Consider the following 14,428-nt stretch of genomic DNA (forward strand, 5'->3'; position numbering starts at 1 on the left):
ATTTGTCTCAGAGCCTGGCTATCCACCAGAATCACTCTCCATCTTTCACAGAGACAGCACTGTGGCCAGGCACGTGGCTTTCCCGCTGGAGAACATTGCCAGCCTCCCTTGCGGATGGTGTGGCCCTCTGAGCAGGACTCAGAATGCCAGTGTACATGGTGCGTGTTGATCCTGGGCCTGGGGCTTATGGAACCAGGGGCGTCTCATCCACATTTGCCAATGCAGACAGTGGCAGTGCCCTGGGACAGGGGCCACTGGGTCTAGGATATGCCCTGAATAGAGCAGCCCCACTGGCCTGGGCCATTTTCTCAGAATTGCTGAGTGTGAGACTAAACGTCTACATTCTATAAGCCACCGTGTTCATGGCATCCTAGGCTACAGAAACCTGCCTCCATGAAGTCTGCCCAGGGTCCCGAAGTCCTGCAGACCCAGGCCCGTGACGCCAGATGAAGCAGGCCTGACAGAACGGTGACAGGTGCAGAGTTTAATGAAGGGAGCAGGGTGGGCCACACTGGGGGGGGGGTGCCCTGGGCGAGTGCTGGCTCCCAGTCTCCTCTGCCTGGGGTCTCCCTGGAGTCCTCTTCAGTAATGGACACAGTAGAGCTGGACGCTGCCGCTGATCCGGAGCTCCCGCAGCTGCTCCAGGGTCTGCTGGCCCAGGCTGGTGGCCCCCAGCCCCTGCCCATTGAGGGCCAGCTTCAGCCCTCCCTCCTGGCACAGGAGCAGCACCTGGGAGAGGGGGGCGTGAGTGGTTGGTGGGCTTCCAGTCCTCCTTTCCCACCTGGCGCTCTTCCCGGAAGACCCTCCTCCTCGCAGTGGACACAAAGGCGGGACTCAGAGGGGTCCAGCTCACAGCCAGCCCTTGGTGGACTTTGAGCAGCCCTGGGTCTCAACTTCTGGGATTCCTGGGGAGCTATTGAGCAGAGCTGATGCTGGGGTCTCTGTCTGTATTCACTGTTTCTGAGTTCTTGGGTGTGGAACCCCTGGCGCCAGCATAGTGTTGAAGGCTGCCACGTGGGTGTCTCTGGCTTCCCAGCCCCGCGGTGTTGGCCCTGCCCACCTCCCCCAGGTATGCCCCACCCCCAAGCTCTGCACCCATCCTGGCTCTGACCCACCTCGAAGAACCGCTGGGGGTAAAAGAGGAAGGGGGCTGAGATGGGCGTCTTCCGTCCCCAAGGGGAGATCCAGGCCAGGCTTCTGTCCGCAAAGGACGCCCTAAGCGTCACAGGCACGCGGGCAGCCTCGTCCCTCAGGCTCAGAGTGAAGCTGTGGCGGGAGGGCGGGCGGGAGAAGGGGGTCAGCTTCCACGGCCCTCAGGAGGTGGAGAGCGGCTGGAACACTGGGCAGGATCCTCCTCCAGAAAGCAGAGCTCAGGGCTGGACGCTCGGGCACGTGACAGCCCAGAGGGTGGGGAGACCTGAGTTGCCAGCTACCCACTAGAGGACCACAGGGGGGGGGGGGCGGGGTGCCCACCTGGTCGTGACAACTCCTGGCTCAAGCATCCAGCTCTGGGGCCTCTCGCTTTGATGCATGAGCCAGGAGTTGTGATTCAGATTTGCGGGGGTGGGGAGGAGCGGTTCTGCCACCCGGCACCTGCCTCTCAGAAGGGGCAGGCTGGTTCTGTCTTCACCCCTGAGACAGCTCTGGCTGACTGGCCAGCGGGAGGCAGCTGTGGGTAAGCAGAGACAGGATGCGGGCGGGACGGAGTCGGGGTCCTGGGAATTGTGGTGGATGAGGCTACACAAACTTCCCGCTTTGGGAAGGACGTGGCGGGCTCCACTCTGGGAAAGGGATGAAGGCAGGGACCCTGGGGAGGGGACCATACGGCAGCCCCCAACCCATTCCCTACCCCTAGAGAGGGCAGTTAAGTTGCCTGCCAGGTCACTAATGCCCTGGCAACTTTGGATTAGCACACGAACCTGGACTCTCGCCTCCAGATTTTGCGAGGCAGAAGTGCGCTTCTGATCACAGAGCAACTTTCCATTTTCTCTACCAGGTTGGGACACCCAGGCTCAGAGAGGTATAGTGAGTGGCCCAAGACCACGCAGTTCATAAAAGGCAACAACCAGGAACCCAATCCCGTCCTGCCTGGCCTTGGAGGCCCAATGCCAGCCATGTTGGGCTCCCACCTGTGTGTAGAATTCACAGGCCTGGCTGGGAGCTCGCTGGACAGGCTTTAGTCACAAACAGACACACACACAGAGCAAGGAGAACAGAGCGTGGCTCGCTCACTGCTTCTACTGAGGCCATTCTGCCACCACCCACATCCGTGGGGCGCTGTCCGTGGTGGCACAGAGAGGAAGAGTAACAGCTCTAAGCGTGGCCCGGAAAAGTCATAAAACCCAAAGCCTTTCCTCAAGGCGGGCAGCTGGGCAGGTCCACCCTGGCTAATGGATTTGGCCTGCAGATGTATTTTGAGCGCCCCCTGTGGGATATGTTAAGGCACAGCATCCACTTGGTAAAGGCGTCCCCTCTCTGGGGAAGTCCTCACTGGTACCTCGGGGATTGGATACTGGTGCTGGGCGAGGAAAAGAGGTGACGTTTACAAAGCCTGAGTGGGGCCGGGTACTCACTCCTTGGGCTCCTGCAGGACCAGTCCCCGCACTATGATAACCTGGCCAGGCCAGAGGCCCCGGGGAAGAGCACGTGAGCAGGGCACCTCCTGGAGGGACACAGGAAACAAAGGTGACACTGGAGAGTGCTCAGGGAGGGGCTGCACCCAGGAGTGGGCAGGCCCCTTTAGGTACCCGGACTCGAGGCCAGGAGGCTCATCTCCTCAGGCCTGGCCACCCGTGTTTCTCCCCTGTGTCCTCACCTCTCCCACTGCCACTCCCTGGACCCTAGCGGCCCTTGGGAGGCCTGTACCCCTCCCAGCCTGCGAGCAACTGGAGGACCGGCGCCTCCTGCTACCCTGGCGCCTGGCACTGGGCCCGGCCCAGGAGAGCATGAAATCGCTGTTTGCAGAAATGGCTAGAAGGCAGTGTGGAGCTGGGGATTCAGCCTGAGGCTGCCCGGCGCTCCCCCAGCCTGCAAGGAAGGGGAACCCCGAGATCGATGGAGTTTCCAGCCTCCCACCCAGCTGCCCCCCAGCCCCGAGGAAGCGGACCAGGCACCAGATCTCCTGGGAGACTAGAGGGGTGGGCGTCACTCACCAGCCTGCGGCTCGTCAGCAGGAAGGGCTGTCGGGAAAGAGGGGGCATGAGGAAGCCGTCGGTGTTTGCTCAGGGAAAGGGACTGCTCGTATGAGTCTTACAAAGTGGGGGTCACCGGGTTTGTCTCTCATGGTGGCATGGGAGTTGCTGGAGCCCCACTGGGGTCCTCTGGAATCCCAAAGCTCACCAGCTCTGTGACACTGGGGCAGACCCGGATGGCGGATGTACTGTCCACTCACTGTGCAGCCTGGGCCCAGGAGGCAGGCCCTTCAACAAGTTCACAGGAAATGCAGGTTATGAAAAAAAAAGCATGGGTTTCACATATTTCTGTACCAAAGTAAACCGAAGTTCCATTTGTCCGTGAACTTTCTGAAGCACCCTGGAACCCGGGCCCCGTCTCCCCTGTGTCCCAGGAGGCCAGCCCCAGCGCCCTGGCGGGGTTGCTCTGAGAATTGGCAGCAGAGCCGGAGTCCTCCCCCCACCCCACCCCATCCATCTTCCCCAACACAGGCTCTCCAGGGACTGACGGGAGCCCCTGTATCCGTGGTGACCACAGCAGAGAGGCAAGGGACAGCTGGGCCTTATGCAGTGGGCGGGTCACCTGGGGAGGGGGGAAGCAGCTGGCTCCGCTAGTGGCCAGCTTGTCCGACCACAAGGTCCAGCCTTGCTCCCAACCCAAGAGACTCACGTGCCCAACGGGGTACTCTTGGCTGCCCTCCGCAAATGGCTGTTCAGGAGGAGAAAACAGAGCCAGCAGCACTCAGGACCATGCAAGCCCTGAGGCCATTTCTTTGGCCCCCACCTCCCCTGCCGGGGCATGGCAGGTGGGCAGAGGCCGGGCTTTGGCCTTTGAGGCTCCCGCTGTCTCCCACGTGGCTTGGTTGTGCTTCCCAGACTGGGCATTTGGAAGTGCCGCAGCCAGCCACAGCTGTGCCCAATCGGCTGTTGCTTCTCAGTGTTAGCCAGTGTGACCACAGCCAGCACAGACTCCCGCCCACGGCTACCAGGCCCCTTCTGTCATCACTTTCTCTTCCTCCCCCCCCGTGGCTTCTACAAGGGGACAAGGGGCCTCCTCTGTCTGTTGGGCTGGGCTAGGGGCGAGGTCCAGTCAGGGGAGGTCAGCCCCAGGGGCTCTTACGTTGATGTTCAGGAATCCAACGGCCTTCACCAAGATGTCACCGAATATGCCCAGCGTGTCCACGCGAGACAGCGGGAGCCGGTAGCGGTAGTGGAGGAAGTGCTGTCCGTTCACACTCACCTAGGGGCACAGGCAGAGGCTGAGGGTCCACTCTCGGGAAGCGCCATCCTCGCCTAACCGTTGGCCCGGCCCCTGAGCTAGCAGCGTTTTCAAGAGGAGAAGGAGCTCCAGTCTGCGGAGCTTCAGGGACCTTGCCAAGGCTCCAGAGCTGGCCTGGGGCCCAAGGCCCCTTCCAAGGCCCCTTCTGCCCTGACGAAGCTCAGACCCGTGACATCATCATGAATCAAAGTGGAGGAAACTGGCTGAGGACCCCCAAATCCCTCCCACCCTCCAGGGGGCGCTCAGCTGTGAGCCAGGGATAAGGAAAGTGTCCACCCATGGGGGAGATTATAGGTCAAAGGCTAAGAGTCTGGGTATACAGCAAGGGCTCTTTAAGTGCTTGTTATGACAACAGCAGTGGAGCCTTCTCCACTCTTCTGCCCCAGGACAGCCTGGAACTCCTTGGTTCTCTCTGTGCCTGACCCCCACCCCCCCACCCCCCAAATGCTGCTCAGCACCATGGCCTGGGGAACTGACTAGGGAAGGAAGGGTAGACGGACACAAACTCTAGGCCACCCACGGCTGTCCCTCGTGCTCACCTTCACCTCCTCATTACCAAAGAGGAAGAGGAGGAGGAAGGCGGCTCCTCTCTGCAGGGACAGGCGGGGCCACCGTGCCTCCACGCCCCAGCAGCCACGATGCAGGGTGTTGCAGATGACGTGGGGCTGCGTGGTGTGGAAGCGAGGGTTGAAGTGGATGGCGATGTCTGGCCGGGGGCACAGGCTGCAGCCACACTGGAAGTCCACCTGAAACCTGGCCGGAGGTGAGGCTCTCACGGTGGCAGCCTGACACCCCTGGAGACCCCAGGGGCAGAGGGGAGCCCATGGTGGGCTGCCCCCTTACCTGTGAGCCTTCAGAGGGACCACGCCCTGCAGCATGACCATTTTGCCTGCATGCAGACCACCAAAGATTGTGGTGACATACGGAACCACCTGAGTGAGGGGAGACACGGGTGAGGAACGGGCTGGGGGACCACCACGTCCAGGCAGTGCAGAGAGCAGGAGGAAATGCAGCTTTCCCTCCTCACACAGGACGAATCTGTCTGCTCTGGAAAGTGCTCTTCTGCTTCTTTGCCTTTCTGAGACTTCATATGTCAAGGCCAAGGCCACGTCGCACCGGGGGGAAGCCACACTCGGCACCACCTGCCCATGCAGCACCAGCCAGCTAGCTGCCCCTAGCTCCTGGGGCCCACAATGCACTGCTGTGTCCCCAGAGAGGTGAACCGGGAGGCAGGAGGAGTGACTCAGCTGGGGGCCTGGAGGTGACCCTGATGGACATGCCCGGAGGGACAATTTGGGTGGCTCAGCTCCAGCTCCCTCCGTGGGCTTGTCTAACACCACCCTGCAATTCTGCAGCTCCCAGCCATTTCTAGGGCATTGTCTGGCTGGGTGCCTCCCTTCTTCCTTCCTCCCCTGGGACCCCAGAATGCTTTGTTCCCATGGCTGGTGTGGCCCCTGGTCCCTGGCTGCCAGGGGCTGGGGGGCTGGCTGTTTTCCCTGGGCTGTGTGTGGATGTCTGTGGGATGGGCAGCAGGTATGCTCAGGGTGGTACCACAGGCTGAGCCTTCTTCCTGTGTTGCCCTCCAGCTCCCAGCAGGCTTCAGCAGCCGGAAACACCCGAGAAAGAGCAGAGACCCCACCCACCAGCTGGCTCCACCCTCTGGAAAGCCCACGGTAACCTGGGCAGCTGCCTCATGCCTTCACTCAGGCACCTGGGTGCCTAGCCCCACCTGTCGGAGCCTGTGGGCAGCTCAGCCAGGCTCAGCGGGTCAGTCCCTTCTATTCCCCAGGCTCCTGGCCTGTAATTACGTGAAACATTGCCTGGCACCAGGAACCCTCCCGGGACTGAAAAGGAAAAGGAAAAAAGGACCCTGTCCACTGACCCGCCCTTCCTGGTAATCACTGACCCCTTCAATGATCCGACCCACTCCCCCATCCTCTCTGCCACCCACCCCAGTGAGGGCACAGCACCGGCTCCAGGCTGCACCACTTTTAAAATGCAAGGACCCTGGGAGCCCAGCAGTCACTCACACTCAAGTGAGAATTAGCTGACCGGTCACTTTGCTAAGCTCAGGAGGGCCTTGCTGAAGCCTGGGCAGGTACCTGGGAAAGCAGGGCCCGAGGTTGAAGTCCTCTGTACCCCAGCCCTCGGGTGTCTGGGCCCAGCTGGGAGGGAGGAGCCCTGAGACCTACAAAGTCCCGGGCAAAAGCGCCTGCTCACCGGGTGGAAGACTGGTGGCTGCAGGATGAAGCTGTCAGGGATTGGGTCCAGTTTTTCTCCGGGTGACATAGTGGGTGTGGCAACTCAGAGCAGGGCTGCAGATCCTGGTTCCAGGAGCCCTGCCACCTCCACACACACTCACCTGCCCCAGCCAGGGTCCTCAGGATCTGGGGCAGCTCCCCCAGCTCTGGTCTCACCTGCACCCTGCAGGATCCTCACACCTCCAGAGGCAGTCCAGGGAGGGCAGAGAGCCCCTCCCAGCCCCGCAGTGGCCACAGCTCCTGTGTTGCACAGTGCAGCTGGTAGCTTTGGCCGGACTGTGGCTGGCTGCCCAAACTGCGCCCGCGGGCAGGAAGCTCACGGTCACGGCAGAGGGAAGCCCTGGGCTTGTGGTTTCCGGTGTCAGCTGAGCCCTCGGAGGGCTGGAGGACCGGGTGGTGGTACACGTGTGCAGGTTCCCGGAGAAGCCCCGCCCCCAGCGCCTGGACAGCCCGAGCCAGCGGCCTCCCATTCGCTCCTCCCCTCTTTCCCCACTTTTCTTCTTTTCCAAGTTTCACAGTCCCCTGAGGCTCCATTTCAGCTTTGGCTGGAAACGCCTGGGCACAGCTGGGATCACAAGAAAGCAGAGAAGGCAGGGAGGGGGCGGATATAGGCAGGGGGAGCCCAGCAGGGAGCCCACAGCTGCAGGGGAAGGGGACCTGGTTTCCACTCAGCCTCTGCTGTGTGCCCCTGGGAAAGCTGCCTCCCCTCTCTGAGCCTTCCTGTGTTCATCTGCACCGTGAGAGGGCCCCACATCAGTGTGTCTTGCACAGGGAGGTGGGCCCCTGGCGGTGCACCCAGATAGCTGTTTCTTACCATAATCTTTCCAGTTTTGGTTCAGATTCCCCTAAGATTTCTCCCTCTAGAGACACTGCAGCCTCTCAACTTTAGCCCGAGTGGGAACTCGTGGGAACTGAGCAGCAAGGAATGCCTGGCAGGACAGGCTGGGCACAGGGTCAAGTGCACGGGGCGCTGGGGGAAGAGTGAGCGGCTGCCGATTGCAGGCCACAGGGCTCGGGGATCCTGGCCCACAGTATCCCAGCCAGGTGGCTCACGCTGTGCTCTCTCGACGCTCGTTAGAAAGGCAGACTTGGGGGCTCTGCCCCAGAACTGCTGAAGAGGGCTCTCTGGGAGCAAGGCCCAGGGCTCTGCATTTCAACGCCCCCCCTCCCCGCCCCGTCCCCCTTCCCAGGTGCTTCTGGCACAAGCCTGTATTTGAGAAGCCAGGGCTGTAGGGACCGAGCCAGGAATTTATTCAGATCTTGCTGGGCAGGTAGACCTTGCTTTTGTGGGGAAATTTGATCTTGGGTGTGCTGGGAAGAGTGGTGGGGCAGAGGAGCTAACGGTGGAGAGACCGGTCCTGTGGGCACCCAGAGCCCTGCCCGGGGCTCGGAGCTGTGGTCTGAGGCCAGTGGTGCCCTGCCCCTCACTCACCTCGGTTCCTCTTTCAAACAAGTTCATGGGAAATGGAGCTAAAAGATAAGTTTGGTGCACACACACACACACACATGCAAAACCCCCCAAACCCTGAAATCCATGAACTCTGAAAATCCATCATGTGCATCATATGCAAGTTTAAATCTTTTCAGTGAGATAAACTTCTCCGCTCACACACTTTTGGAGGTAATGTGTGTTTGCTGCTGCTGCAGACCCCCACGGAGGTGCCTTCCATAGCAGAAATCCGTTTTCTCACGGCTCTGAGTCCAGAAGGCTGGGGTCACGGCGTCGGCCCGTCTCCTGGGCTTGCAGGCGGCCACCTTCTCACCGCGGCCCCTGAGCCCGTGTCCGGATCTCCTCCCCTTACAAGGACCCAGTCGCATTGCAGTGGGCCCACCCACACGGCCTCACTGTTCTGCTTCGAGGGCCCTATCCCCACATTCAGTCTCATTCTGAGCTGTTGGGGTGGGGTGGGGGGGAGGGATTCAACCTAGGACTTCCAGAGGGTCCCCGTGCAGGGCATCGGAGGTTGAGCAGAACTGCTCATCCGGGAACCCCGAAGCCGTCAGAGTTGAGGGTGACAGGGCCTGCAGTGGGGGAAGCGTAGGACCCTTTCTGCTGCCCAGGATCCCCTCAGAGAGGCACCTGGGTCTCCCTCAGGGCCCTCCCTCCTCCCACCTCTGGCCCGGCCTCGCTGCCTGAGCAGCCCCCATGGCCGTGGCACCTCCGCAGCATGCCACAGGAAGCTCCGAGGCCCTCACGTGGGCACCTTGAGAGCCAGGGGGTGATAGCAACGGACCCTCACCGTGGGAGTTTGAGGGCCGGGGGGGTGATAGCAACGGACCCTCACCGTGGGAGTTTGAGGGCCGGGGGGTGATAGCAACGGACCCTCACCGTGGGAGTTTGAGGGCCGGGGGGTGATAGCAACGGACCCTCACCGTGGGAGCTTGAGGGCCGGGGGGTGATAGCAACGGACCCTCACCGTGGGAGCTTGAGGGCCGGGGGGTGATAGCAACGGACCCTCACCGTGGGAGCTTGAGGGCCGGGGGGTGATAGCAACGGACCCTCACCGTGGGAGCTTGAGGGCCGGGGGGTGATAGCAACGGACCCTCACCGTGGGAGCTTGAGGGCCGGGGGGTGATAGCAACGGACCCTCACCGTGGGAGCTTGAGGGCCGGGGGGTGATAGCAACGGACCCTCACCGTGGGAGCTTGAGGGCCGGGGGGTGATAGCAACGGACCCTCACCGTGGGAGCTTGAGGGCCGGGGGGTGATAGCAACGGACCCTCACCGTGGGAGCTTGAGGGCCGGGGGGTGATAGCAACGGACCCTCACCGTGGGAGCTTGAGGGCCGGGGGGTGATAGCAACGGACCCTCACCGTGGGAGCTTGAGGGCCGGGGGGTGATAGCAACGGACCCTCACCGTGGGAGCTTGAGGGCCGGGGGGTGATAGCAACGGACCCTCACCGTGGGAGCTTGAGGGCCGGGGGGTGATAGCAACGGACCCTCACCGTGGGAGCTTGAGGGCCGGGGGGTGATAGCAACGGACCCTCACCGTGGGAGCTTGAGGGCCGGGGGGTGATAGCAACGGACCCTCACCGTGGGAGCTTGAGGGCCGGGGGGTGATAGCAACGGACCCTCACCGTGGGAGCTTGAGGGCCGGGGGGTGATAGCAACGGACCCTCACCGTGGGAGCTTGAGGGCCGGGGGGTGATAGCAACGGACCCTCACCGTGGGAGCTTGAGGGCCGGGGGGTGATAGCAACGGACCCTCACCGTGGGAGCTTGAGGGCCGGGGGGTGATAGCAACGGACCCTCACCGTGGGAGCTTGAGGGCCGGGGGGTGATAGCAACGGACCCTCACCGTGGGAGCTTGAGGGCCGGGGGGTGATAGCAACGGACCCTCACCGTGGGAGCTTGAGGGCCGGGGGGTGATAGCAACGGACCCTCACCGTGGGAGCTTGAGGGCCGGGGGGTGATAGCAACGGACCCTCACCGTGGGAGCTTGAGGGCCGGGGGGGTGATAGCAACGGACCCTCACCGTGGGAGCTTGAGGGCCGGGGGGTGATAGCAACGGACCCTCACCGTGGGAGCTTGAGGGCCGGGGGGTGATAGCAACGGACCCTCACCGTGGGAGCTTGAGGGCCGGGGGGTGATAGCAACGGACCCTCACCGTGGGAGCTTGAGGGCCGGGGGGTGATAGCAACGGACCCTCACCGTGGGAGCTTGAGGGCCGGGGGGGTGATAGCAACGGACCCTCACCGTGGGAGCTTGAGGGCCGGGGGGTGATAGCAACGGACCCTCACCGTGGGAGCTTGAGGGCCGGGGGGTGATAGCAACGGACCCTCACCGTGGGAGCTTGAGGGCCGGGGGGTGATAGCAACGGACCCTCACCGTGGGAGCTTGAGGGCCGGGGGGTGATAGCAACGGACCCTCACCGTGGGAGCTTGAGGGCCGGGGGGTGATAGCAACGGACCCTCACCGTGGGAGCTTGAGGGCCGGGGGGGTGATAGCAACGGACCCTCACCGTGGGAGCTTGAGGGCCGGGGGGTGATAGCAACGGACCCTCACCGTGGGAGCTTGAGGGCCGGGGGGTGATAGCAACGGACCCTCACCGTGGGAGCTTGAGGGCCGGGGGGTGATAGCAACGGACCCTCACCGTGGGAGCTTGAGGGCCGGGGGGTGATAGCAACGGACCCTCACCGTGGGAGTTTGAGGGCCGGGGGGGTGATAGCAACGGACCCTCACCGTGGGAGCTTGAGGGCCAGGGGGTGATAGCAACGGACCCTCACCGTGGGAGCTTGAGGGCTCTCTGTATTCCAGGGAGAAGACAGGAGTCTCAGAGGGCAAGGCTTGAGATGCAAGGAGGGAGGCTGAACAGAGGTGGTGCAAACGCACCGGCGGCTCTAACAGGACGTCTGCACAGCAGGATGATGGTAATGACGTGAACTTGGGATTGAAAAAGGGCAGAGTGGCGGCAGCAGGCAAAGATGCGGGTGGTGGAGTTCTAAGGACCTTGCGTTGTTTCAAAGTGGTGCTCAAGACGTGGATTTTTTTTAAAAGATTTCTTTGAAAAGCAGAGTGACAGAGAAGGAAAGAGGGAGGAGGAGGAGGAGGAGGAGGAGGAGGAGGAGGAGGAGGAGGAGGAGGAGGAGGAGGAGAGAGATCTTCCATATATTGGTTCATTCACCAAACGTCTGCAACAGCCGGAGTCAGGAAACAGGGACTCCATCCGGGTCTCCCACGTGGGTGGTAAGGACCCACTTGGGCCATCTTCTGCTGCCTCCCAGTGTATTAGCAGGGAGCTGGGTCAGGAGTGTGGAGTAGCCTGCACTTGAATCAGGCATCCAATATGGGATGCTGGTGTCTTAAGCAATGGCTGAACCTGCTGGGCCACAACACCCATCCCTGTTGGATATTAATTTTAGATTTTAAGGGTGAATGTTAAAATTTCAAGGGCAATAAGTAAAAGAATAGAGAGTAAATTTCCAAACAAGTAGAGAGAAAATGTAGATTGGGTCCTAACAATATTAGAAGACTTCATTGAAAGATGTTAAAGACTCAATAAACAGAGATATATTTAATGAATTGGAAGACTCAATTTTGCAAATACGTCAGAATCGCCAAGCTGATTTATTGATTCAATATTATGCCAATCCAAATACCGAAGCAGCATTTGGAGAGCCAATCAATAAGGTAATTCTGAAATTTCTATGGGAATGTAAAGGCCTAGGAATAGTTGGGAAGCTTAGAGGAAGAATAAAAAGGGAGGGTCTTGTGTCTGAGGAGCACCACACACTGATAAGTGCCTGTGGTGGAGAATGGGCTCCTGCCCTAAAGAACTCTCCACCCCAAGCTTGATGCAACAGGCTTTATAAAGGCGAAACCCACAAGGAGGGGACAGGGAATACATGGTTGCTAGGGTCAGGCTGACCTAAGGCTTATGTGAAACCACTATCAGTTACAATCTTGACATTACAATCTTTTTTTTTTTTTGACAGGCAGAGTGGATAGTGAGAGAGAGAGAGACAGAGAGAAAGGTCTTCCTTTTTGCTGCTGGTTCACCCTCCAGTGGCCACTGCGGCCGGCGCATCTCGCTGATCCGAAGCCAGGAGCCAGGTGCTTCTCCTGGTCTCCCATGCGAGTGCAGGGCCCAAGCACTTGGGCCATCCTCCACTGCCTTCCCGGGCCATAGCAGAGAGCTGGCCTGGAAGAGGGGCAACCGGGATAGAATCCGGCGCCCCGACCGGGACTAGAACCTGGTGTGCCAGCGCTGCAAGGTGGAGGAGTAGCCTGTTAAGCCACGGCGCCGGCCGACATTACAATCTTATCATTAATCCAGGTGCAGCCTATCTGTTTTAAGCTTGAGCGATCGTGCTAGGGGGTTTCTATGCTCTGCCACGTGGGATGAAGTGGACTGCTATTGTCTGAGTTTTAGCTCAGAGTTTCAGACCAGAATCTCATGGTGGGGGGTGCTTTCTCAAGATGGAGTCTTGAGTGCCTTAAAATGGTGTCCCTACTGTCAGGGTGTTGCTTTAATCTCATAATATCCATACATTAAGATTTAGCACAGGGGCCGGCACTGTGGCATAGTGGATAAAGCTGCCACCTGCAATGGCGACATCCCATATGGGTGCTGGTTTGAGTCCCGGCTGCTCCACTTCCCATCCAGCTCTCTGCTATGGCCTGGGAAAGCAGTGGAAGATGGCCCAAGTCCTTGGGCCCCTGCACCCATGTGGGAGACCCAGAAGAAGCTCCAGGCTCCTGGCTTTGGATCGACTCAGCTCTGGCCATTATGATCATTTGGGGAGTGAAGCAGCTGATGGAAGACCTCTCTCTCTCTCTCTCTCTCTCTCTCTCTGCCTCTGCCTCTCTATAAGTCTTTCAAATAAATAAATCTTTAAAAAAGATTTAGCACAAAGATGCCATGATTGTGATCACATGAGAGTAGCACAAAGACAGGTGTGATTACTGGGGAGACAGAATACAGCAAAAATATTCCTGCTGGCTTGTGAAAGCCTCAGCCGGGACAGAGGTGGCTGTGCTCACCGCTGGGAGGGAGAAGCTCGTGGGCAGTGATGCTGAGATCAGCGATCGTCCACACAGGGAGAGGACTTGAATGGTTTCTGCCACATCCCCGAAATCAATTCCAGATGGATTAAGTGAAAAGCGTAAAATTTAAAAATGTTTTCAAGAAAATACAGAATATTTTTTCTGACTTCGGGTCAAGGAAGCATTTCATGAAAAGACACAGGGAGCTGACCACCAGAGACTGATACATTTTACTCCATTAAAGTTAATGATTTCTTTCCACCAAAAGAAAGACAAGCCAAGAAGGTGGAAAGCACAGCTGCTCCTCCATATCCATGGAGTTTGCTCCCAAGATCCCTTGTAGATACCCAAATCTGCAGATGTTCAAGTTCATTATATGAGATGGTGCACTTATTTGCACATAACCTGCACATCTGCTCATATATTTTAATTTTTAAAGATTTATTCATTATTATTTATTTGAAAGAGAGAGAGAGAGAGAAAGAAAGAGAGAGAGAAATCTCCCATCCACTGGTTCACCCCCCAAATGCCTCCACAGCCAGAGCTGTGCCTGGCCAAAGCCAGGAGGCAGGAACTCCATCTGGTCTCCCACATGGGTGGCGGGGACCTGAGCCATCACCTGCTGCCCCCCAGGGTGTGTATGTGCAGGAAGCTGGAGTGGCGAGTAGGGCTACTCCAGGCACTCAGACATGGAATGTGCTGGATTGATGGCTGCACCAAATGCCTGCCCCCTCCTAGACATTTACAATAATCTGTAGATTACTTATAATACCTAATACAATGTAAATGTTACGTAAACCTTGTTAGGTGGTGTTGTTTAGGGAATATTGATAAGAAAAGAAAGTCTACATGTTCAGTGCAGAAGTAATTTTTTAAAAGATTTATTTATTTGCCGGTGCCGCAGCTCAACAGGCTAATCCTTCACCTTGCGGCTCCAGCACACTGGGTTCTAGTCCCGGTTGGGGCGCCGGATTCTGTCCCGGTTGCCCCTCTTCCAGGCCAGCTCTCTGCTATGGCCTGGGAGTGCAGTGGAGGATGGCCCAAGTGTTTGGGCCCTGCACCCCATGGGAGATCAGGATAAGCACCTGGCTCCTGCCTTCGGATCAGCGCGGTGCGCCGGCCGCGGTGGCCATCGGAGGGTGAACCAACGCAAAGGAAGATCTTTCTCTCTGTCTCTCTCTCTCACTGTCCACTCTGCCTGTCAAAAAAAAAAAAAAGATTTATTTATTTATT

At 59.1% G+C, this 14,428-nt stretch overlaps 1 protein-coding gene across 3 annotated transcripts; it reads right to left on the minus strand.

Moving 5' to 3' along the window:
* Positions 1-550: 550 nt before the first annotated feature.
* On the minus strand, positions 551-7,062 carry LGALS12 (galectin 12). 3 transcript variants are annotated; one of them, XM_062197808.1, is made up of 9 exons: positions 6,670-7,062; positions 5,293-5,381; positions 4,989-5,202; positions 4,291-4,410; positions 3,841-3,879; positions 3,153-3,179; positions 2,574-2,662; positions 1,116-1,266; positions 551-729 (listed from the first exon to the last, which is right to left on the minus strand). In XM_062197808.1, exons 1-9 carry the CDS (start codon positions 6,736-6,738, stop codon positions 583-585), a joined length of 945 nt encoding a protein of 314 aa, XP_062053792.1. In that variant the 5' UTR covers positions 6,739-7,062; the 3' UTR covers positions 551-582. The 3 variants fall into 3 exon arrangements, with proteins under 3 accessions (XP_062053792.1, XP_062053795.1, XP_062053793.1); XM_062197811.1 differs by having other exon boundaries at positions 6,867-6,939; XM_062197809.1 differs by lacking the exon at positions 3,841-3,879.
* Between the last annotated feature and the right edge of the window lie 7,366 nt (positions 7,063-14,428).

Source organism: Lepus europaeus, chromosome 7, assembly GCF_033115175.1.
Source record: "Lepus europaeus isolate LE1 chromosome 7, mLepTim1.pri, whole genome shotgun sequence".
Classification (NCBI taxonomy): Eukaryota; Metazoa; Chordata; class Mammalia; order Lagomorpha; family Leporidae; genus Lepus; species Lepus europaeus.

Bases quoted from the DNA above. Each gene is read 5' to 3' on its own strand.
- LGALS12 (XM_062197808.1), bottom strand. From the start codon at position 6,738: ATGTCACCCGGAGAAAAACTGGACCCAATCCCTGACAGCTTCATCCTG. The intron at 5,203-5,292 runs GTAAGGGGGCAG...ACCTCCGGCCAG, and splicing joins GTCCCTCTGAAGGCTCACAG to GTTTCAGGTGGACTTCCAGT. The intron at 730-1,115 runs GTGGGTCAGAGC...CCCCTCTCCCAG, and splicing joins ACCCCCAGCGGTTCTTCGAG to GTGCTGCTCCTGTGCCAGGA.